The sequence below is a fragment of the Archocentrus centrarchus genome, chromosome 20 (genome assembly GCF_007364275.1).
Source record: "Archocentrus centrarchus isolate MPI-CPG fArcCen1 chromosome 20, fArcCen1, whole genome shotgun sequence".
NCBI classification, from domain to species: Eukaryota; Metazoa; Chordata; class Actinopteri; order Cichliformes; family Cichlidae; genus Archocentrus; species Archocentrus centrarchus.
In genome coordinates this window covers 538,745-563,417 of record NC_044365.1, presented here as the reverse complement: position 1 = coordinate 563,417, position 24,673 = coordinate 538,745, and the positions used below count along the sequence as shown (strand labels likewise).

At 45.0% G+C, this 24,673-nt stretch overlaps 1 protein-coding gene across 1 annotated transcript in view; it reads right to left on the bottom strand.

Annotated features, from left to right (window-relative positions):
• Positions 1-266: 266 nt before the first annotated feature.
• fars2 (phenylalanyl-tRNA synthetase 2, mitochondrial) overlaps positions 267-24,673 on the bottom strand; it is a 94,558-nt gene continuing 70,151 nt past the window's right edge. Inside the window, exons 7-8 of the mRNA XM_030757171.1 lie at positions 6,850-7,010; positions 267-428 (exon numbers count right to left, since the gene is read on the bottom strand). Coding sequence (XP_030613031.1) covers positions 267-428; positions 6,850-7,010 — 323 coding nt within the window. The remainder of the gene's footprint in view (positions 429-6,849; positions 7,011-24,673) is intronic.

Genomic DNA, 24,673 nt, shown 5'->3' with positions numbered 1-24,673 from the left:
ATGCTGCACAATCAGCACTTATATACACAACACTGACGTGTCTACATCTGTTTACCCAACTGCATTAGGAGGGTGGATCGTCACAACCAGCTCTACCGATCAAACTAAAGTGTGTGTGTGTGTGTGTGTGTGTGTGTGTGTGTATTCAGGATTAAGGACATCCATTGGTTCATGATGGTGGTTCCTCCTGTCAGTTGCAGACAGATGAAGTGACTGTGACTCAGTGACAAATAAATGAGACAGACTCAGTTTCTGAGGGTGTTTTCTTACTTTGGGTGAGTGAAATCGTCCAGCAGAGACACTTTCTCCACCAGGTCTCCTCCGATGGAGCGCACCAGCTCGTAGAAGTCGTTCTCGGTGAAGCCCTCTCTGCTGTCCGGCAGCCAGAAGGAGATGTCGTTGTGGAGTGGGGGGTACTTACTGAGGGGCTGAACAAACAACCAGTGATTAACAATTCATCTAAAAAGGGTCTCAACTGTAAACTTTTATCATTATTATATTATTATATAGTTATTGATGGTAACTTCTTTATTAAGGTTCAATTTGACAATCATTAGCCCCTGAAAAAAGAGACAACAGAAGGAGGCAGGCACGTGATTGGTTAGTCATGTAGAAAGGTAGGCAGACAGGTAATAGGCTGGTTGTGTAGGTACATAATTGATTAGCCATGGTGGTAGGTACAGAATTGGTTGGTTGCAGAGGTGGGTAGTTAATTGGTTAGTCATGTAAGGTAGGTAGGTACATAGATTCTGTCAGAGGATGCTGTGTGCACTTCGCAGGACAAGATGGAAGCTTAAACGTAGCTTTATTTTGGAAAGACACAGGAAATAACAAACTGTAGCTGATCTGGCTGTACGGGTGCCAGAGATAAACTAACCAGGGAAAATAAGAAGCAGTGAAACATACAGCACAGGGAGACCAAAAAAGGACAAGAAATACAGACAATACACACACAAGGGGCAATGAGGACAAGTGGAAACAGCTGGGAAAACCACTGGGCCAAAGCCCAGGACCATGACAGATGGTTTGATGAGTGTTTAGGTGGGTGGGTACTTAATTGTTTTTGGTCTACATCGGCAGGCAGGCAGGTGGTTGGTTATTAGCATGGGTAGATTGGTAGGTAAGTTGGTCAGCATGTTGGTAGAGAGGCAGGCTGGGTGTGTAAGTAGGTAGGAGGGTGGATGAATAGGTAGGAGGTAGGTCACTGATTGTCTTGCATTACTATATTTTATATAAATAATGGAATAATAATTAATGTGCAAACAAACAGAGAAATGTCCACTAAACAGTTGCACAGTACGCCCTGTATATATTGGTATTAGCTGTGAGGTTTAGTTTAGTTCAATCATCCCTAATGTGGAATAAAAGCTGTGTTGGTTTCCTGCTGCTTTGCTGTGGCTTTCGTTTTCTAATGAATGTATACTGCTGCCCCTCAGCCTGTCCAGGAGCTCAGTGATGATCTGGGAGGAGATCCTCCAGGACTCCATCCATCGTCTCATTAGGAGCCCTGATGCTGTCAGCCTGTATACAAGCATGTGGGGGCTCACAAACTACTGAGGACCATTTAGAGTTACTGCAGTGAAACTTCAGCTAAATGCTCCAGCTGCTGCATCATTATCACTCTGATTTTTTGGGGTGTTTGAATTCAGCCTCTGTAGGTTGATTATTTTTATTTACATCAAAGACGTGGCACCTTTCACCCGTCCATACCAGTACAGATATCCAGCATATTTCCCCACTGAGATCTGATGTTTTCAAAGTGTTCCTTACATTTTTTGAGCAGTGTATGTGCTGAGGTTATTTGTGACTGCTGCTGGGGCCCTGAATAACACTTTAATTTCAGACACTGAGTTATTAAAGGTCCTCAAAGATGTTGATTTTTTTCTTTGTGTACTACATTTGATTAGTTTTGTGTACATGTATGTTTATGGGATATTTAGACTCAAGACTCATTAGAATTTCAAAGGAAACCAAGCATAAACACAAAGATGTGAGGACTGAGGGGCAATCAGCACATCAACTGCAGAGACAGAGATGAGGTGAATAAAAATGAGCTGAAAGTGCAGATTCAAGGAGAAGGGAGGCAAAAAAAGCCTAAAGAATAAGAGAAGAAGAAATGTGACAGAAAAACAGGCAGACTGTAGGAAGACAGAGCAGAAAGTGCAGCAGAGAGTAAAACACAAAGACAATAACACATTAAAACTTTATCAGGACGACAGAATAAATGTGATGTTTTATGCAGCGACAGACTGAAGGAGAGATTCCTATCATCTGTCACTTGTTTATTATGCTCAGAATAACTTACTTACACAAAGGGAGAAGCAGGCTGCTGTTATTCTTGCTCCTGACTGCTCTTTCCTTAATTTGATCTCCGTTTTAATGCTACTTATTGAGATTTGTCGATCTGCATGGTACTATTACATTTTTATCTTTGAAACCGAAGTCTGAACAAAAGAGGGACTTATGTTTTTTTTTTTTTTTCTGTAGCTGGCTTGACGGTCGGGTACGTTTGAAGGTAAAGGTGAAGAAGTGGAGTCTGATTGGCCGGCTGGTTAATTTGTTTGATGGGCTGTCAAAGATTACCGTATTTTTCGGACTATACGTCGCTCCGGAGTATAGGTCGCACCAGCCAAAAAATGCATAATAAAGAAGAAAAAAACATATATAGGTCGCACTGGACTATAAGTCGCACTTTTTTGGGGGGGGGGTTGATAGAATCCGAGACCCAGAGCAGAAATTCCATCTTGAACAGCAATTTAAAATAATAATGGATTAAAGAACAGGACGAACACAGTTACGCCTACGTTATGCTAACGTAGCACATTCAGCTACATGACGCACAACGAACACGTGTTCGGTATGTTAACGTAACATTAAGTTATTCAGATAACCATAGCATAAAGAACATACTAACAAGTTAACCAAACCATCAATCCATTGAATTCTTCATCCTCGGTGTCACTTCTAAACAATTCCGTACACTCCGTAGACGAAGCGCCGCTTCCTCTTCTGTGTCGCGTTAGTCAGACTCGTCGTCAGCTGCAGTTCCAATTATTCCAGCCTTTCTGAATCCCAACAGGATGGTTTGGTTGTCACTGAAGCCCATGTTTTCTTGATCCATCCAATGACTTCCAGGAAAGTTGGGTGGCGCATTCTCCCAGTTGCCGTTAAGCTGTGCTCTCCATCCATCATCCACTGCGCCCACAGGTTACGCAAGACTGCCTTAAAGCTGCAGTTCACGGAGATGTAAAGTGGCTGGAGTATTTTGGTTCATGTGTTATAAATGTCACATATACGTCGCTCCGGAGTATAGGTCGCACCCCCAGCCAAACTATGAAAAAAAGTGCGACTTATACTCCGGAAAATACGGTACTTTACTTTGTAGATAACTGTATGGATAGGGGGAAGGTAGGTAGTGATTGGTTACTTGGCTGGCTATGTATGTCACTGGTTGGACAGAAACGTCAATTAGTGATTAGTTTTTCGGTTGTGGATTAAGATAGGTTGGCTGGTTTGCTAGATAGATGGTTGTGAAGGAATGTAGGTTAGAAGTAATTAACTGATTTGTTGTATAGATGAGAGGGAGCTGATTTATTGTTTGTGTAGGTAGGTGAATGGTTGGTTGCATAGGTGGGCACTCGTTTGGTTAGGTAGGTAGGTAGTTAGGTAGGAAGGTAGGTAGGTACTGTAGGTGAAGGGTTGGGTGGTCAGGAAGAAAAGGGTTATTGGTTAGTTGGTAGCTTGTTGAATGTTGGTTGGTTTGCTGGATTTGTAGAGTATTGATTGGAGAGAAAGGTCAGCTGGTGATTAGTTTGTCAGGTATTAAGGTAGGTGGTGATTGGCTATGTAGGTCAACTGGTTAGGCAGAATAGATGGCTGGTAGGTTGATTTGTTCGGTGACTAGGAGGGCAGTTACTTGTTTGGTTGGATAGGGTTGTGTAGGTGGGCTGTTGGTCAGATAGGCAGAATGGTAGATATGCAGGTTGGAAAATAGCTAATAAACATGACAATGTAACCACGATGGGTGGTCACTGAGGTAAGTCGGCAAGTAATGTAAGACTTTTTATTTTCCATTCACCCATCCATCCATCCATCCATGACTCCATCCATCCATTCATCCATCCATCCACCCATCCATCGATCCACCCATGACTCCATCCACCCATCATCCATCTATCCATCCATGACTCCATCCATCCATCCATCCATCCATCCATCCATCCATCCATCCACTTCCACTTCCACTTATTCAGCTGGTTTATAATTTTAATTGAACCAAAGGACAGAAGTAAAATAGCTTCAGGCAGAAGAACTGAGTCTGATTTGATATTTTTAAAATCATTTTAGCTTCAGTGAACGGCTTTGGCAGAGCAGGTGGAAGGTGAGAAGATGGAAGTATCCACATATTTCTGAGGGAGGTGAGGAGTCTGTTTACACTATAATAGTTTAGCAGCACTGCACAGCTCCCTGAAGCATTTTGTGTGTGTGTGTGTGTGTATACAAACATGCACACACCAACACCCAAGCAGCCTATTTCCTGTTAGGCCCTGGGCGGTCACAGTTGATTACCTGTGGATGTGGGGGCCAGTGAGGGCTTGGGGGAGAGGTGGAGAGTCTTGGCCCAGGAGAGGTGAACTGACCCTGGGCAGGAGATGAGCCGTGCTCCCCTGGCCCCTCTGGAGAAACTGAGTGCATCAATAAAACTTAGAGGGCTGTGAGGAGGACAGCAGGGTCGCTCCTCCCCCCTCCCACTCTGCACACCTTCATCTTAACAACATTGATTATGACGTGTTCATTGTTACATCCAGTTTAACTGTCATTGAAGGCCACTGCAGGTTGGTTATAATGTCTATTTGCTAGTCATTTTCTCACTGGTTTCCTTTCCTCGTCCCCTCTCACCTTCAGTGTGTTCAGACCAAACAAAAAGGCTCTTCAGGTGAGGTTACAAAGGAAAGGACACAGAGGACAACCAAAGTCTGTGTCCCAGCTTCAAGGAAACTCTGCTCCATACTGTGTGTCCAATAAAGAGGTCAGCTGGCCTTTGGTTGGGTTTGGTTGGGTTAGCAGAAAGAAAGGTGATCTGTTAGCTGGTAGGAAGGTGACTATACTCTGGTTCTTATCAGCTGGGTGTTTAGTTTGCTGGTGGAGTGGCTGGTTTGTTAGGCAGGTGGTTGTTGGATGATGAGGTTAGCTGGTTAGTTAGAAGGTATGTGATTGGTTGGCTGGAAAGGAAGAAATGAATGTTTCTGAGTGGATGTGTGCAGAGTGGGTTGTGAATGCTTCATGTCTGCCCTTCCAGCATCCTCCTCTCCTTGCTCCCTCTTTCCTCCTCCCTTCTTTCTTTCTGACTTTAGATATCTTCCAACATTTTTGTTCTTCCTCTCAGAAATCCCTCCTCACTTTACGCTCTCAAACCTCTTTTGTAATTTAAATTTTCCTTTGTTGCCTATTTTCCTGACACAGTTCATCCGTCTTCCCTCTGTTTCCTTTTTCACTTCATTTATTTGAAGCATTTCTTTTTTTCTCCCTTTCTAAACTTCAGTGTCTTTTTCCCATTAAAACTGTGTTTTGGCTCTCATTTGTCCTCACTAATGTCACCCCTCTCCTTCTTTCACCTTACTTTTTATTCCCTCCTCTTATTTTCTCTCATAAGCTTAATTTAATAGAACGTATTCAGCTGGTTCTTTCCTCTGGCCTACCTGTGTTTCTCGCCTCATTTGTTCCTCATTCCTTGTTTCCTCTCCATCCTTTTTCTGCCCCCCCCTTCTCCTCTTTGCCCTCCAACAGTCACTTGAAATGTTCTTCGTTAGTGAAGACGAGAGTTGACAAAAAGCACCTTTAGAGGGGACAGAGTAACCGCTGTGTGAACCGTGTGTGTGTGTGTCTGTGTGTGTGTGTGTGTGTGTGTGGGTGTGTCTGTGTGTGTTTGTGTGTGTGTGAACAGTGTGTGTGTGATGTTGGTGGAGTCAGTGGAAGTGACTGGTGCCGGCTGATGTGAGCCCCCACTGTCAAAATGTTTTATACATGAGGTCAGAACACTCACGCACACACACACACACACACACACACACAGAGCAAGGATAACACTCTGGAGGGGAGAGTGTAAAAGTGAAGTGTGTGTGTGGGGGGGGGTGTGTGGTAATAGGTGGGCGGGCTGCTGCTGCTTTGTGATTGGACGATCGACAGTAAAAAACTGTGCGACTCCGTGTCAATTATCACTGCCCACAAATCAGACGTGAAACATCTGTTTGCAGCTTTTTATTCTGTGGGTGTGTAACATGAAATTAATTAGTGTGTATGTGAATGAAGTCATGATGTAGAAGATTGTTTTTATAATTAGAGACTCGGACTTCTTATTGCATTTGAAGGTAAACTAACTGAGTGAGCACACACACACACACACACACACACACACACACACACACACACACACACACACACACACACACACACACACACACACACACACACACACACACACACGGGGAGCTGGTGGATGGAGGTGGATTTATCTGAAGAGAGAGAGAGACAGAGAGAGAGCTAACTGAATACTCAGTGAAGCAGAGAAACAAGAGGACGGCACAGAGGAGTAAACAGGAAGAGAGGAGGACAGGGAGGGAGGAAAGGAAAGGAAAGGAAAGGAAAGGAAAGGAAAGGGAGGGGAGGAGGAAAGGAAAGGAAAGGAAAGGAAAGGACACCATAATCATAACTTCACAGTGGGCATCTGTGATGAGGTGGTGTTTTGTGTGTTTTGTGCGTTTGGAGTTTAAAGTGTGTGGCAGCCTGCTGAAAGCTGATGCTGCACTGAGGTGTGACCCTCTTCCTCTCAGGTGTGATGTCAGCGTGTACCTGGAAGCAGATGGCTTGGTGGACGTCCTGCACTCTGAACTGTTTGAGGAAGCGTTCGTCCCGACTCCAGAACAGCCGGATGTCCGGGATGCCGTAGAGGACCATGGCCAGCCGCTCCAGGCCCAGTCCGAACGCCCAGCCCAGCTTGTCCTCCGCCCCTGCTGTAAAGACACAGAAAACCAACTATCAACACACAAGCTGACGAATCCCTTCAGGCAGGCAGGGCTGTGTTCACGCAGCTACAAACCAAATGCCTCCAATGATCCAGCCCTAACTATAAGCTTTATCATAAAGGAAAGTTTTAAGCCTAATCTTAAAAATAGAGAGGGTGTCTGTCTCCTGAATCCAATCTGGGAGCTGGTTCCACAGAAGAGGCGCCTGAAAGCTGAAGGCTCTGCCTCCCATTCTACTCTTAAGTATCCGAGGAACCACAAGTAAGCCAGCAGTCTGAGAGTGAAGTGCTCTGTTGGGGTGATATGGTACTATGAAGTCTTTGAGATAAGATGGTGCCTGATTATTCAGACCTTGTAGGTGAGGAGAAGGATTTTAAATTCTATTCTAGATTTAACAGGGAGCCAATGAAGAGAAGCCAATATGGGAGAAATCTGCTCTCTCTTTCTAGTCCCTGTCAGTACTCTAGCTGCAGCATTTTGGATCAGCTGAAGGCTTTTCAGGGAGCTTTTAGGACAGCCTGATAATAATGAATTACAATAATCCAGCCTAGAAGTAATAAATGCATGAATTAGCTTTTCAGCATCACTCTGAGAAAGGATGTTTCTAATTTTAGAAATATTGCGCAAATGCAAAAAAGCGGTCCTACATATTTGTTTAATATATGCATTGAAGGACATATCCTGGTCAAAAATGACTCCAAGATTTCTCACAGTGTTACTGGAGGCCAAAGTAATGCCATCCAGAGTAAATATATGGTTAGACACCATGTTTCTAAGATTTGTGGGGCTGAGAACAAGAATTTCAGTTTGATCTGAATTTAGAAGCAGGAAATTAGAGGTCATCCAGGCCTTAATGTCTTTAAGACATTCCTGCAGTTTAACTAATTGATGTGTGTCATCTGGCTTCATTGATAGGTAAAGCTGAGTATCATCTGCATAACAATGAAAATTGATGCAGTGCTTTCTAATAATACTGCCTAAGGGAAGCATGTATAATGTAAATAAAATTGGTCCTAGCACAGAACCCTGTGGAACTCCATAATTAACCTTAGTGTGTGAAGAAGACTCCCCATTTACATGAACAAACTGGAGTCTATTAGATAAATATGACTCAAACCACTGCAGTGCAGTACCTTTAATACCTATAGCAAGCTCTAATCTCTGTAAAAAAATGTTATGGTCAACAGTATCAAAGCTGCACTGAGGTCCAACAGGACAAGAACAGTGATGAGTCCACTGTCAGAGGCTCTAAGAAGATCATTGGTAACCTTTACTAATGCTGTTTCTGTACTGTGATGAATTCTGAAACCTGACTGAAACTCTTCAAATAAACCGTTCCTCTGCAGATGATCAGTTAGCTGTTTTACAACTACTCTTTCAAGAATCTTTGAGAGAAAAGGAAGGTTGGAGATTGGCCTATAATTAGCTAAGACAGCTGGGTCACTGATGGCTTTTTAAGTAGAGGTTTAATTACAGCCACCTTGAAGGTCTGTGGTACATAGCCAACTAATAAAGACTGATTGATCATTTTTAAGATTGAAGCATCAATAATTGGAAAGACTTCTTTGAACAGTCTAGTAGGAATGGGATCTAATAAACATGTTGCTGGTTTGGAGGAAGTAACTATTGAAGTTAACTCTGAAAGACCAACTGGAGCAAAAGAGTCTAAACAAATACCAGCAGTGCTGAAAGCAGCCGAACATGAAGAATAATCTTTGAGATGGTTATGAATAATTTTTTCTCTAATGTCTAAAATTTTATTTGTAAAGAAATCCATGAAGTCACTACTAGTTAAAGTGAAAGGAATACTCGGCTCTACAGAGCTCTGACTCTTTGTCAGCCTGGCTACAGTGCTGAAAACAAACCTGGGGTTGTTCTTATTTTCTTCAATTAATGATGAGTAGTAAGATGTCCTAGCTTTACGGAGGGCTTTTTTATAGAGCAACAAACTCTTTTTCCAGGCTAAAGGTGATAAACAGCTTCACACCACTTTAACAGCACAGAGAAGCAGCTGGTGCAGCGGTCAGCAGCATCCATCCACACTGAGGGCACACTGACCCCATCTACACCACCTCTGGGTCATACACTGGTGATAAGTCACTTCCACTATCCCACTTAAAGCCCTGCAGGGGTTAGCATTCTGCATTCAATCAAACACGGCGCAGCAGGTATGTGATCGGGGTGGTGCAGGTTTCACTACCTGTGAGTGTGAGAAACAAATGAAGGTCTGTGCACATCGGGATCAATTTACCCAAAGAACAGAGCTCAGCACTGAGCGGATGTTTAGAAGGCGTTTGAGCAGCCAAAACCATCCTGAGGCTCTAAAACTGGAACATTTGATCAATAACACGTCTCACTGACTTTAACTTTGTGCCTTCAAATCAAAGAACGTGATGCTGGAACTTATTTGGCTTTGTTTTAGGAAATAAGGCCTCAGTCACAGGACCGCAGACCAGGCGATGACCCCTGGTTGCTGGAGGTTGCTGGAGGTTGCCGGCTGTTGCCAGGTGAAATCATTCACAGACAGAGTGCGGCACCAGTTAAACTGTGAGGAGCACCACTGAAAACAGAGACCGTTCACCTTCAGAGTAAAAGCGGCACAGCTTTTATTCTGAAGAGGAACGTTTTCAAGTTTAGTACGATTGAAAAGTGGTTGGAGAGTGTGTGCAGAAAGGTCGGCATTATGGGTGACCCCTGCAGTCTGCTAGAGACCAAAGCACCACAGGCTTCTGTGACGCTTCTGGTGCAGCACCTTCTTTCCAACCAGACACTCTCTCCAACCTCCGCTCGCCAGCCTGTCGGGGAAAATGCGTTTTATCCCAGCGACCTGTTTGTGAGGAGGTCCTAGGCCTGCGTGGCTGCAGCCTTCCTGCCCCGTTTTCATCCTCAGTGGCCGAGCTCAGCTGGGATCCTCCTGAGTGAAAACACTCCGGTCCACTTTCCCTTTATAAAGACCACAGTCCTGCTCTGGGGGGACATCTGATCCAGTCCTCACCTTAACAGGAAGGCATGTGTGTGTGTGTGTGTGTGTGTTACTTCAGTCGACTCCTCTCTATTATTCAGGACTTCAACTTAATGTTGTCAATAAATCTTTACAACCTGATGAGACCCCCCCCCCCCCACACACACACACACCCACACACACACACACACACACACACACAGACACACACACTCTCCTCCTCAGGTATTGATGGAAAGCTCTCTCCTGCCTCTATGTGATTCCTTGAGGGCAGCCTGATGGACTGAAGTTGCTGTTTGTTGCTCTGCAGCACTCCAGCAGGTGTGACCTGGGTGTAAACTGAGCAGTGTGTAGAGTACAGCTGCCTGACCCCGTCGGCTCCTGGTGTGTCGGTCGGTCGTGGCGCTGCGGGGGCGGGCGTGGATGCTGAAATCAGTGCCCGATTGAGCGACTCGGTGTTACGGCAGCGGTTACAGCCATCATCGCTTTGGTTGGTAATATTCGCACGACGAGTCGACCTCTGAGACATCGTGCACTCTCTGAACCTTACAGTTTGTCGTGAGCCTCTTAAAACTGCGTGGGCTTTACTGTTCTTGCTAATCAAAGGCAGCTGGAGCTGAGCCTGCTCCGTCGTGGTGGGCGTGAGTGTCGGGGCTTTAGAGGAGGAAAAAGAGAGCAGAAACAAATTCAGAGAAATAATTGCTTTTCCTTCATCGTCTGGCTTCCATGATTGCTGTAAGCAATAATTGTAAGTGAAATGAAGTTTCCATGAATTGTACAGTAGTAGGCGGGGGGTGGAAACTGAGTGCTGCAGGACCGCACTCTGCCAGCCAGATCAGCCTTAGTGCTCTTGAGCATTGCTGCTCCGAGTCTGTGAAGCTCTGCTGGAGAAATGAACGTCGTTCCTCCAAAAATATTCCCTCATTTGGTGTCTGAGCGTCAGAGGTGGACCACAGCGGGTGCAGTGCTCATCCAAACACAATCCTAGACTCTGACTCACCCAAACTGGAGCTCCGCCTCCTTGGATGGTCCTTTAATACAATTAACTGCACAGCAGCCATATGATTGGTCAGATCCCTGCAGTAAAAAGGCTCCAGCAGCACAGACACCTCATCTCTCTGCACACTGTCAGCGCGCTGCTTCCTGTCCATCACTGTGCTTTTCAAACGGCCCATTTCTCCTTTCAGAACAAAAGTCTTCAGCTGCTTCGAGGCGGGTCAAAGCAAAGGGCGCAAATGCTCGGTGGAATAAAGGATTATGGGTAAATCCAAGGATTTCTGGCGTTTTCGGCCTGGGACCCAGATGAGAGGGAAGGCATTTCTCTCCCTGGGATGAAGACTAAATTAGACAAACCTATTTCCTTTCTGAAGCACAGACCCTCCAGAAATGGAGTTCGTGACCCCTGTCAGGGTCGTAATCCACAGTTTAAGAAACAGAGTGGAAAATCTTCATCCAGAGAGGGGAAAGCATCCGGGATTTAATTCGAAGTTAAGTTAGTTCATCGAGGAAGAAGAACATCCTGAACCAAGTACGCTGCTCCAAACTTCACTGATCTGGGTAAAAGCAGCAGGAAACAGGAAACACATAACTGCTGTGTCAAAATAAAAGCCATTCTAGCATAGTGTGAAACGGTCCTCCACCCAGTCTCTGGTGAAGTCTTAGTGGACAGAACATGAAGTAAATGAGGGTCCCCACTGCTGCCACGGAGGATAACCCCGGGAACGTGCAGCATCCTCCGCACACGGCGTCCCGATTCAAAGACGGAAAAGCTGAAAACACTCAGCCAATGAGGCTGCGTCCATGTTTGATCCACAGTACGGAGCCACAGAGGCCGACGGGAACGTCTTTAAAGTTAGTGAAGGAACGCGAGTCGATGGGCAGTAACACCAGCTCTGCTGAAACTTTATGTTCATGAGGTTCACAGTGATTATCACTGCAGGGTCTGTCCATTGAAAGTGCCTTCAGGTAACTGTCACTGAATTCAGAGGTAAAGTGAAGACTCATCATCACTTAGATCTTCTGGAGGAATAAACACAGAGTTGTGTCTTTGCTCCACAGTCCGTACAAACTGAGCACAGAGTGAACGTGAAGCTGCTCACTGATGCTGTCAGAGAATCGGGCTCCAGGTCTGTGTCCACCTTCAGGAACACTCGCCTCAGCCTTAATCCCATCTTGTAAGGTCCATGTTTCACATGTGAAGACTTCAAATCCCTCTGAGCTTCTTGCTCCGCCTCATGGCTGAAGAGGATTTAAGCAGTGAAATCAATACAGGCTCACAGCTTTTAACTGGATTAGCCGGCCGGCGTGTCACACAGAGAGGAGCTCATCAGCCCGTCAGACGTCTTTAAGGAAACCTAAAAAGCTTTTTGCCGTCGGGACCGCGGTCAGAGGGAAAGGCTTTAAATGATGAATGATGTTGAGATTTATTGTTAATGCGGCAGCTTGAAGTCTGTTTGTGGTTTTTAATAATTTCACAGAATCTTCCTCAGGACACGGAGTTTCTCCAGAGTTTCACACATGGGAAAACTCAAATAAAGCTCCTGCAGGACTTTGCTGCTCTCCACTAAACCTCCTGCAGCTGTTAGCAAGTAAAAGCTGACACAGAAGCTCAGGACCAGGACCGAGACCTTCGTCTGGTCTTCATCAACCAGCTGGAGCTGCTACAAAATTTACCTTCACACACAGTGATGGGAACACCTGCCTTCACCTGGATGGGAACATGTTTATTCCAGCAGCTGATCCCACTGAGTCCAGTGAAGAAACACCGTGCATCATTACACAACGAACACACCGCACACATTACATCAGTTTTACATAAATTTGCAAAAATAATTAGCTGTGTGTGGCGGCGGAGGCGTGGCCTCGGGCCGTTATTCCGCTTTCAGACTCACAATCGGGGGTCAGCCGCTCGGGGAGGAGTGGGCGGAGAGGCTCGGGATGCAATCTGGGAATTTTTCTGAATATTTGTGAGTGGGGCATTCAGATAGCTGTCTGTTAATGGAAAGCACACCCACAGGTATACACACACACACACACACACACACACACACACACACACACACACACACACCAGAGTGAGGTGGGTGGATGCAGAGCAGGCGAGCTGAAGGAAGAATTACCTGCTTTGATTGGAAATGCTTCTGCTTATTATGATGATGTGTAACCTGCCTGCCCCCCCGTGGGTGTGTGTACGAGTCCACGCGGCGCCTCTGCACGCCAACACACAAAAACACCTCCTTTACATCCTGGTCCCGGCAGTCCCCGTCCAATCAGCAGTCGGGGAATGTGGTTTCTATGCTAATGAGCACGGGGTCGTGGGGTCAAAAGGATGAGGGACCACACTCGAATAAATCTCCACTTCACGATAACTCACAATCAATCAGATCTGAGACCCTCCTCCTCATCCTCACCTTCTGTCTCCTACCTGCTCCTCCCTCTTCTCTGCACCCCCCCCTTCAGTTTCCTTCTCAGAAAGCTCTCCACCATCTTTTCTCCCCCGTCTTTTTCACATTAAAAATCTTTCACCTCATCCTTTTGTCTCCGCCTTCCTCCAGTTTTAATTTAGACTGATGAAAACGACGACTTTTATTCCACAAAGAATAAAAGGAAAGATGCATCATCAGGTGTACTGCACGGACCACATTATTCACTGATGATCTCCAGAGTGCCCAGAGATGATATTTGGCCCTCCTGCAGCTGTTTGAGATTGAAGTCCAGATGTTGTCTTTCTTCTTCACCTGCATCCAGCTGCTCGTCTCTTCCTGCAGCTTCTTGTGCAGTGTAACCGCCTTTTAAAGGCTCTGGCCATGGACTGTCATTTATTTCAGAAGCCTTGAAATGCATGTAGCTACAAATGTTTTTCTTGCGCCATCTGCCTATTTCATCTTCATCGTGCCTTCATAGAAGTGGTCCTGCTTGCTTTATTGAGCTCCAGGTTGAACTGAGGTAGTGTGCAGTAGAGTGCAAAGGGCTTAGGACAGAGTTAGCACCTCCCAAGTCAGATGCTGGAAAACGGAGTGACCACTCTGAGTGGGAATGAGTGGGGGGAAGAGCAAATCTGAAGATTGGCAGAGTGATCGGTGCAACATATTAGTCTGTTATGGGGAAGAGACATCTGCACACCAAGGTCTATGTTCCTGTCCTGGAGGATGGTCCTGAGCTGTGGGCAATGATTAAAACAAGAAGATCAGAGCTGAGCTTCTTCTGGAGGCTGGACTCTCCCTCAGAAACAGGCTGTCATCCAAAAGCAGTTCAGAGTGCAGCCGCTGCTCCGACACACCAACAGGAGCCAGCTGAGTTTGTTCACGCACCGCATTACCATGCCTCCTGGATGTCTCCTAGGTGAGGTGTTTCACCTGTCTGTGTGCATCGTCTCCTGGTGGGCTTCACGCAGCTTCGGCCGGTTCGGATGTATCGACTCCCTTCTGCACCTCCCCACATCCTCGTGCTGCTAACTTTATGTTTCCACATCTGTGGCAAACTCAGGCGCCTTTTCCCTTGTTGTACTTGTCCTCCAACATCTTTACTCCAAAGAGCTGATTTTGCATTATAGACTGCTTCGAGGAGGGGGGGGGGGCTCCTTACTGTTTTCAGCCAGGCAGCAGCTGTTCCCACGGTGACAGCTTCAGATTCAGTTAAGGTCATGGCCAAGGTTGCCTCTGTACTTTCAGATTCTTCACGGAGCTCGAGAAAGGTTTCGGGCCATTTCTTTATGCATGTGCTGACTGTCGGGCCCAGATGTGCGATATTAAGCCCTCTGGCCTTATTATAAAGACCTAATTACTAATAAGTAACTGCAAACAATGTGCATTTTGTATATAGATAAAATCAGGTACAGCAAATGCTTACAGTTTATTTTTGTCCTTTTTTAGCTGCTTTCATGCTCTGTCCTCTTTAACCTTTCCCATCTTCTCTTTATTCTTTTCTGTATGTTTTTCTATCCCTTCCTTCTCCTCCCTCCTCATCTTCCTCCCCCGTCTGATATCAATTCCTCCTCCTCTCTCCTCATCTGTCTCCATTCCCTCCTAATTATATTTGCCATGAATATATTTATGACTGCATTATTAGAGACTGTGCGGCGGCGGTTGTGGTTTTAAGCTGTAGGATCGTGATTAAGTGTAATGATTACACAGGCCGCCGTGACAGGAAACAGCTCTTGTAATTGGACAGGGTGACTGTAGGTTTTTGCAGATGAAATCTTAGAGTCCTTAATGGCTGCTGAAACCACTGTAAAACCAGATTCCTCCAATACCAGAGTGACAATAAAGCACATAATGAATACAGGACTCTCCAGCAAGGAGAGAAAGGTTCCTATCAAGAAAAGCATTTCTCTCACGGAGAAATATCGACCCTTTTGAAACCTCTGAAATATAATTCAGCATTAAAAGACGCATTAAAAGAAATAAGTGCTTTTATCCACAACAAAAACGTCTTCCTCTATTCCCCATCCGGAAGAAGCTCATGCAGGAAGGCTCCCGGGCTGTCATCGCCGTGGACAAACTGTATGTAAACGGACAGCTTTACCGAGACAAAAACACCACGCCATGGCTCTGCTGATCGATCAGGTGATCTGTGTCCATATTAACGTTCTTTTCTGAGTTTTTTTTTTTCTCAATCATCTAAACAGTACCATTAAATAGTCTAAATCTGTCTAAGTAGTACCATTAACGCCGACGAGTCAGCATAGTACCGTGATCGTTTGTTTGTTTGTTTGTTCTGTTTTGTTTTCCCCTCATCTAATTTCATTCTTATGTCACTTAGGTCACTTTTTACACGTCTTTTTTCTTTCTGCACTCAGCAATATGTTTACGTCACTTACAATGCTACAGTTTACTACACTAACATACAGCGCAGATGCACACACACCAACATACAGCGCACATACACACGCACACATCAATATAAAGGGCACACGCCAACATACAGAACATATGTACACACACACACACATCCTTAGTGAGCACACAACAGTCCATCAGTTAGTTTAAATATGAGCACACTCAGATTTGTCTCATGGAATGTGCACGGGGCTGGTTCGAGGGAAAAGAGACTAAAAATTTTTAATCGGTTAAAAGACTTAAAAGCAGATGTTGTTTTTCTACAGGAGACACATGTGTCCAAAACATCTGTGCTCACTCTTTCCTCTCCACAGTTCCCTCACACGTACTCAGCCTGCTATAACTCCAAACAAAGAGGTGTAGCTATATTGATTAACAAGAAGATAAACTTTAACATTAGCAACAGTACAATAGACCCTGAAGGTAGATTTATAATACTTAATTTATCTATACAGAATACAGATTTATGTATTGCTAGTATATATGGACCAAATGTTGATGACCCCTCCTTCTTTCATGCTTTGTTCACTTCACTCTCAGATCACTCTGACACCACACTTGTAATAGGAGGAGACTTCAACCTGGTACTTAATGCAGATATTGACAGGCTCAGTACAGCAGTGAGTCAGAGGAACTGGCAGTCTGCAGACATTCTTAAACAGTACATGAAGGATTTTGGACTTTGCGATGCTTGGCGTTCACATCACCCTACTTTGAGAGATTATAGTTATTTCTCACCAGTACACAAATCTCATTCCCGCTTAGATTACTTTTTAGTTAGCAGCTCCATAATGATGGATATCACAGACACTCAGATTCACCCTATCACTATTAGCGATCATGCACTGGTGTCTATGTCTCTGACACAGAAAAGAGTCACACCACCAATCAGGAACTGGAGATTTAATACATCATTACTTAAAGAAGAAGATTTTATTAATTATTTCAAAAAGGAATGGTCAGCATACTTAGAATATAATGATATTCCAGGAATATCACCATGTGTTCTTTGGGAAGCAGGAAAGGCAGTAATGCGGGGCAAAATAATATCTTACTGCTCGCATAGGAAAAATAAAGAAAAAGCACTTGTGTTAGAATTAGAACAAAAAATTAAATCTTTAGAAACTGCCTATGCCGCTTCACCACAAGAACATACAATTATCAGCCTGAGGAAACTGAAACTGGAGCTAAATGAAATAATTGATAAAAGGACACAATTTATGTTGCAGAGGCTGCGTTTGGAAAACTTTGAGCATGGAAATAAATCTGGAAAATTCCTGGCCAAGCAATTAAAACTGAATAAAGAAAAAACAGCTATTTTTTCTATTAAAGACTCGACTGGTATTATTACTCATGACCCACAACAAATAAATAACTCTTTCAGAGACTTCTATGAAGCCTTATATTCACCACAGATTAACCCATCTGATACTGAAATTGAAGAATTTCTTAATAATATAAATCTACCAAAACTAAATGACAGCCAGGCTGCAGCTCTGGATTTACCTCTTTCATTGTCTGAACTTAGTGAAGCCCTACAGCATCTCCCAAATAATAAAGCCCCAGGCCCAGATGGTTTTCCAGCCGAGTTTTATAAAGAATTTTGGTCAGAGCTAGCTCCCATTTTTTTCAGAATGGTAACTCAGATTCAGAATGACCACATCTTATCTCCAACCTTAAACTCTGCTAACATTAGCCTGCTTCTTAAACCAGGCAAAGACCCCACACTCCCATCCAGCTACAGGCCAATCTCTCTCATTAATGTAGATCTTAAAATAATTTGCAAAGCCCTTGCCAAAAGATTAGAAAGTATTACTCCATTTATTGTACATCCAGATCAAACAGGCTTTATCAAGGGTCGGCACTCAGCCAATAATACACGTCGACTGATAAATATAATAGACTATTGTTCTATTAACAAATTAGAGACGACAATCGTGTCTTTAGATGCAGAGAAGGCATTTGATCGGGTAAATTGGAAATTCTTACTAGCAGTTCTGCAAAAATTTGGATTCGGTTCATCCTTTATAAACTGGATCAGAACACTACACAGCTCTCCGAATGCGTGTGTTAGGACAAATGATCTCATTTCACAAAGTTTCAGTCTGCAGAGGGGCACTAGGCAGGGCTGCCCACTCTCTCCCTCTCTTTTTGTAATTTTCATTGAGCCGCTAGCAGCAGCAATCCGTCAAAATGCAAATATTAAAGGGATTCAAACTGAAAATATGGACCATAAACTTAGCCTTTATGCTGATGATGTATTACTTTTCCTTGGGAATTCACAAGGCTCTCTTTTGAAGACTATCACACTGATAGATAAGTTCTCATCTATATCTGATTACTCTATCAATTGGAGTAAATCAACAGTTTTGCCTCTGAATTGTAATTTCCAGAGAACCTCTAGGACCCCACTAAAGTCAGGAAATATTAGATATTTAGGCATAAATTTTTCCGCCAGGCTCTCAGACTTGGTACGATTAAATCATATCCCCTTATTAAAAACAATAGAGGATGATCTCACACGTTGGAACAGTTTACCTATATCACTCATGGGGAGAGTTACTGCCATTAAAATGATGGTTTTACCAAAAATTAATTATCTATTTTCATTGATCCCTAATAAACCTTCTATTCCTTGGTTCAAGTGACTAGATTCAAACATCTCAAAATTTTTATGGAAAAACAAACCGTCAAGAATAAGCTTAAAAACTTTACAAAAGCCAAAACACAGTGGAGGTCTAGAATTACCAAACTTTTATTACTATTTCTTAAGCAGTAGATTGCAGTATATTTCAAAGTGGATCAAATCCAATTCATTAGACAACCCATGGCTGGATCTAGAACAGGCGTTTTGTGGAAAAATAAAAATCTCAGATTTACCTTTCATTAGTTCCAGTATTAAACATCATAACTGCTATAAAGTCCTTAGTATAAATACGTCTCTGACAGCCTGGTGGGAATTTTTAAAAATAACTAAGTCTTCACTCATCCCCTGTAAACTAACACCCATTTGGAACAATCCAGATATTTGTCAGAAAAAGAAAATGCTGAATTTTCCGTTATGGCGTGATAAGGGTATAAATAACTTAGAACATATTATCCAAGATGGAAATTTTATCACGTTCCAAGAACTTATATCAAAATATAGAATTGGCAACGGTAGATTTCTGGAATATCAACAAGTTAAGTCCGTCCTACAGGGAAGATTTAACCTTAATCAATTGAATCTAGAAATGCCTACTTGGGTAACAGAATTTCTTAACCTCTGTACCCCAAAATTTTTATCAAAATTATATAAATTATTAATAAAAACTGATGATTCAGTTTCCCTCCCAATTACAAAATGGGAGCGTGATCTTTCTGTCAACCTGGATCAAAATTTATGGACAGAAATATGTTTAAATATCTTCAAAATGACTAAAAGACCCCAAATACAACTTGTACAATATAAGATTCTCCATAGAACATACTACACTGGACAAAGGATGTTCCAAATGGGCCTTACACACTCAAACATATGCACCCACTGTACAAGCAATTCAGAGGATAATCATCTACACGCTCTGTGGTCTTGTGTACCGGTTCAGAGATTTTGGCAGAGGATTTGTGAAGATCTATCCACATGGTTTAGCTGTCATATCCCAACTTCCCCCAGACTATGCATCTTAGGTGATGTCAGTGAATTAATTATGGAGTTAAATATATCACACATAGTTCTTACTGCCTTGTGCATCGCTAAGAAGATGATCCTCATGAACTGGAAGACAAAAAATAAACTATGTATTACTCAGTACAGAAATTTATTAGTAGATCATGTTAGTTTAGAGAGAATGTCTGCTTCTTCTAAAAACAAATTGGAGGAATTTGACTCTCTTTGGTTCCCACTGCTCAGCTCCATTACTTAGTGGGGGTGGTGGGCTGCGGGCTCTGCTCCTGATGTGCTTTGTGGGGGGGTGGGGGGGGACTCCGGGGGCCTGGGTAGCTGGTGGCCTCCTGAGGCTGGGGTCCTGGGGCGACCTTCTGGTGATGTCTGTGTGCCTGTCCTGGTTGATGGTGGTGGGGGCTTGGATGGTGCTGCCCTCGGTCCTGGGGTGTGGGCGGGGTGCTTGGGGGGGTGGTGCCGGCCCTCGGTCGGTTGGCTGGTCTTCCCTGTATGGCTTGGGGGCTGGGGTCTGGGGCCCCGGCACTGGGGCCGCGCCGGCTCCCGGTGGGCCCCCCCTGGCGCGGGGGGGGCCTCTGCTGTCCCGGCCGCGCCGCCGGGTGGGGTGGGTTGGCCTGACGTCGGGATGTCCGGTCTACGCTTTTGGGGCCCTGGGGTGCCTGCATTGCAGGGGGGTGGGGTGGGGGATGGGGCCGCGGTGGGGTGGTTGGGGGGGACTGGGCTCTGCATTTCCATGCCCAGGCCAGTATGTCCTGTCGCCTGTTTGTGTCTATTGTTGAGTGAATGGGCATCTAGGAGGAGCGGGCCGCCCTCTGCGGTGGGGGCGAGGGCGCCAACCTCGGGTGCTGCAGTGCTCCGGGATGCTGTCACCACGGCCCCGGGCTCACCTCCCCCTGCCCTGTGCTGGGGTGTGGGAGGTCGGGGTGCCTATTGAGCCAGCGGACAGCTGGCTCTCTTCTTCCAGGATTTTTCCTGGTCATATGCCCCCCCCCCCCCCCCCCCTCCCCATACACAAACACACACACACACACACACAGAATACACATCACTCACAGATGTAGGATGGAGAGGCCACGTGGAGAGCTGCACCACCACTTGCCTCTCCGTTTTAATTGCACTTTAGTCATTATAACTCACAACACATACACACTTACAACCTGATACACATAGGACCTTTGGGGCAGGCATGTTACTCAGAGGTTGATGAGATGGGCCGCTGAGGTGGCCCCACTCGGATCCTCGTCACTGTCTGTCTCCAAATTTTATTTGCACTTTAGACATGGAGGGTTTTGGGGGGGCAGTGTGGGCAAGCGCTGACGACCAACAGTTGGCGCTTGTGGCATAACTGTCCCCTCAATTTTAACTGCACCCTATACACTTCATTCACTCACAAACATTAACACATAGACCTACAAGTTGGGGAGGAGGAGGGGTGGATGGGTCATCTTACACCCCGATTTCTTGCGTCTCGCCCGGGGTAGGGGTCGGGTGGTTACTTGGGGACCGGGCTGGTGGCGTCCTGGGGTCGCTGTTGGCCCTGGGGTGGTTTCCACTTGCCCCGCCTTCAGAGGGTGGGTAGCTATGGATGAATGTGTGTCTTTGTGTATTTGTCACCGTCTCCGTGAGTATGGGTGGGTGAGTGAATGTGTATGTATGGCATATCTGTGTGTGGGTAAGTATGTATGGGCATGTATGAGTATCTGTGTATAAATGTGTACACGGGTGTCTGGGTGTGTTGGTATGTATGGCTGGACCTGGGTCTGGGCCTTGTGCCTTGCCTCCTGGCCGCTCCTTGCTGGTTGCCTCCTCCCCCCTACCCCCCTGGGATGGGGGTGCCTCGGGGTTCCTGGGTGGGGCTGGGTGTTCTGGCGTGGGTACTGGCCTGCCCCCCTTGGGGGTGCGGTGCGGGGCTGCGTTGGCTTCTTCGGCGTGGGGGGGGGCTCTGTGGAGGGTCGGGCGGTCGTTGGGGGCCGTGGGCCCGGGGGCCCTGCCGCCGGCCAGTGCAGGGGGCTGGCCGCTGGGGGGGGGCTGGCTTCTCATCGCCTTGGGTTCCCTGAGCCCTCGCTCCTCGACTGGGGGGGCTCCGTCTGAGACCACCCTCTCCCGTCGGCTGGGGTAGGTGTGCGGTTGTCTTTGGACTGAGTGGCCGGGGGTCTTCCTGGCTCTTGGTGGGCTGCTGGTGGCCTGGGGTTCTGGGGGCTCTCCGTCCCTGCCTCTGGCTTCTGATGGGGGGAGCTGCAGCGTTTTGCCCTCATTGGTAAGTACGTTCCATGACACAGACACAAACATGACACAGACACAAACGCCCACGCAATCACAACTCAACAAAATTGTTGGTGTGCGTAACATGCTTTGTTAGTTTTGTTTTTCACACACAAATTTATTTTTGCAAGTATTGATAGTATTTTTTTATATGTTAAAGTGATGAAGTATCTGATTAATAGACTTGTGCTCTTTCCCCTTTTTTTTTTTTTTTTTTTTTGCTCCCTTTCTCTCTCCCTTTTTCTTCTCTTTATTTTCCTCTTCTTCAGCCTGTCAGCTCTGGCTGTTACATAGTATGTGGAAAAATAACTCAGATAAATAAAATAAAGGGTTAAAACATCAACAAGAAGAGCCTATTGAGAACCTATAGAGCTCATCTTGAAATAGCAAATATGTTTGGCACAACAACGCATTCAGATCACAGTTCTGCTTGCAAGATCTACCAGACATGACAGGCTTAAAAAAAAAAAAAAAAAAAAAAAAAAAAAAAAAAAAAAACGTCTTCCTGAACCACAGAGTTTCTCTGAACACACACTTTTCTTCTAGAAGAAACTCAAATAAGGCCTTGAGGTTTATAAGCAACCTGGCTGGGTGATCTTAAAATCTGGGATTATTTTTATTTTGAAATGGACAGAAATGGGGAACTATGGGACCGACATTTCTAAATGAACAAACAGGTAGGGATAACAATAATTAGAGCATTGATTCAAAGTGGGCCAGCTGTGGATAGTTTGTTAGCTCAGAAATCTGTCAGAGAGGGAGATTTCCACCCTGCAGCTTTATTCTGCAGTATTTAACATGGACTGTCCAACCAATGCTAGGTTTCTAGGCCCTACAATCACAAGTCAAACATAATGAGAATGTCTGTCAGTGTCTCATTCATTGAGTGAGACACCAACTTGTGACACTATTCTGAAATTTAGCCCTACAAGTCATATCTGACTGAAAATGGTCCACAAGTGAACATTTAAACACTTGAAATTTTTAAATAATCTGAAGTGTAAACGCCGTCCTCTGAAAATCGAACTCCTCCCCACGATTCAGGAGCCTACAGAACCTCCTTCAGCAGCAATAACAGCCCTCCTCATGTGCTGGACAACTGGCTGCCATGTGAGGACACAGAAGAAGGCAGGTCGCTGGGGCCTTTTTAGTCCATTCCTCTTACATCAAACATCTTTGTCAGTTGTGTTTTGTTAATTTGTTTTTAATAAATTATCTCTCTTCAGTCCTTATCACTTACTTTGTGCCAGTTTTTGACAAATGGGGGCTTGTCCAGGATTCAGAAGGGGGGCTTTTTTCTCAAGAGAAATAAACATCTCTGTATCTGATTAATAACTTTCACAGAAACCTACACTGCATTTATACCTTATTAGTCATCCTGGTGTGAAGAGCTGTGCTGTTTGTCAAGTGTTGACTCTCATCCATAAATTTTAGATGAGTGGAGGCTTGCAGATGTTGAAGTGGTTTATCAGATGGGGTTTAGGGTGTGTTGCCTGTATCAGTGGATGTTCAGAGTTGGATTTGGCGATGAACCAGCTGTCAGGGGCTTCAGCGGTGATTTATGGACTGGAGGTTTGGGGTGCAGGACAGGAATATAAGCGGGAGGTTTGTGGGCAGATGACAGATCTGTGAACTGGAGAATCCGAGGTGTATGATTGGTTGATAAATGGCAGATTTGTGTGGGTTAACATGCTGCATACATTTAAGGGTCTTTGGCATGTGTGTGTGTGTGTGTGTGTGTGTGTGTGTGTGTGTGTGTGTGTGTGTGTGTGTGTGTGTGTGTGTGTGTGTGTGTGTGTGTTTTATAGTAGTCCTTTGGTGTTTCACAACTCATCTTGAACAGGAAGAACTGAGGTGTAGGACTCAGCTGGGTTTTAGTGAGTTTAAGCCAGTTTATTCCACTGCTTGGTTGGGGTTTATAAAATGAAGGTAAGAGGGTTTCAGATTGATCTATAAAGCAGGACAGCAAAATGTAACAGAGCTGGTTTATAACTAGTATTTAGGAGAAAAATGGGGGATCTATAAAGTGAAGTTCCACCTCTATGGGACTGATTTATGACTGTGAGGGTTTAGGTTGTAGACTGGTCTATAAAATGAGTTTTTATGTTGCTATGACTATAAACTGGAGATTTTGGGTGTCTGTACACTTGAAGTTTTGGGCTTGTTTATAATCTGAAGTGTCACAGAGGTCAATAAGATGCAGATTTGAGGCTGCAGACTCCTCTTCAACTCTGTGGTGGAGCCTGCAAGGGTTTTGAACTCTGCGAGTTTGTATTCATCAGGTTTCGAGTGTCAGAAAGGGGAGTCTTTGCCTTTCTGCTGCATCAGATCTGAGGTTCTTGAGCCTGTCAGCCTGTCTGGATCATTTCAACCACACGGATAAACACCGAGAGCCTGAGAGATGCTGCACATCATCCAGAGCTGCCGGCAGATTAACTGATGCTGAGACTAATGAAGAGCTTTCAACATGAGAAGAATTGCACATCTGAAGCACGAGACAGCCAAGCAGCCGAGGAGAAAGACGGTATAGACGCCTAGCTGAAGCTCAAGAGTCAGTCTGAGTGTGTGTGGGCAGAGCATCACTGAACTAAGCTGCAGTGTGGCACAGACGTCAGCCAAACAGATTGCACGACACCCAGCGAGGATAGATGGCCCGAGAGCAAATATCAGTGTGTGTGTATGTATTTGTGTGTGTGTGTGTGTGTGTGTGTGTGTGTGTGTGTGTGTGTGTGTGTGTGTGTGTGTGTGAGAAGAGACAACCCCCTCCCCTCCCTCCTTCTACTCACACACAGCTCTGCAATGCCAGACCCACTCCCTCAGCCAATCAGGAAAGCTACACAAAAGAGTGGCGAGGTGTGGGTGCACTCGTATTGCCGTCTGTCGATGACGTAATTGTTTTATGATCACATGACGACAGCACTGACGTGTC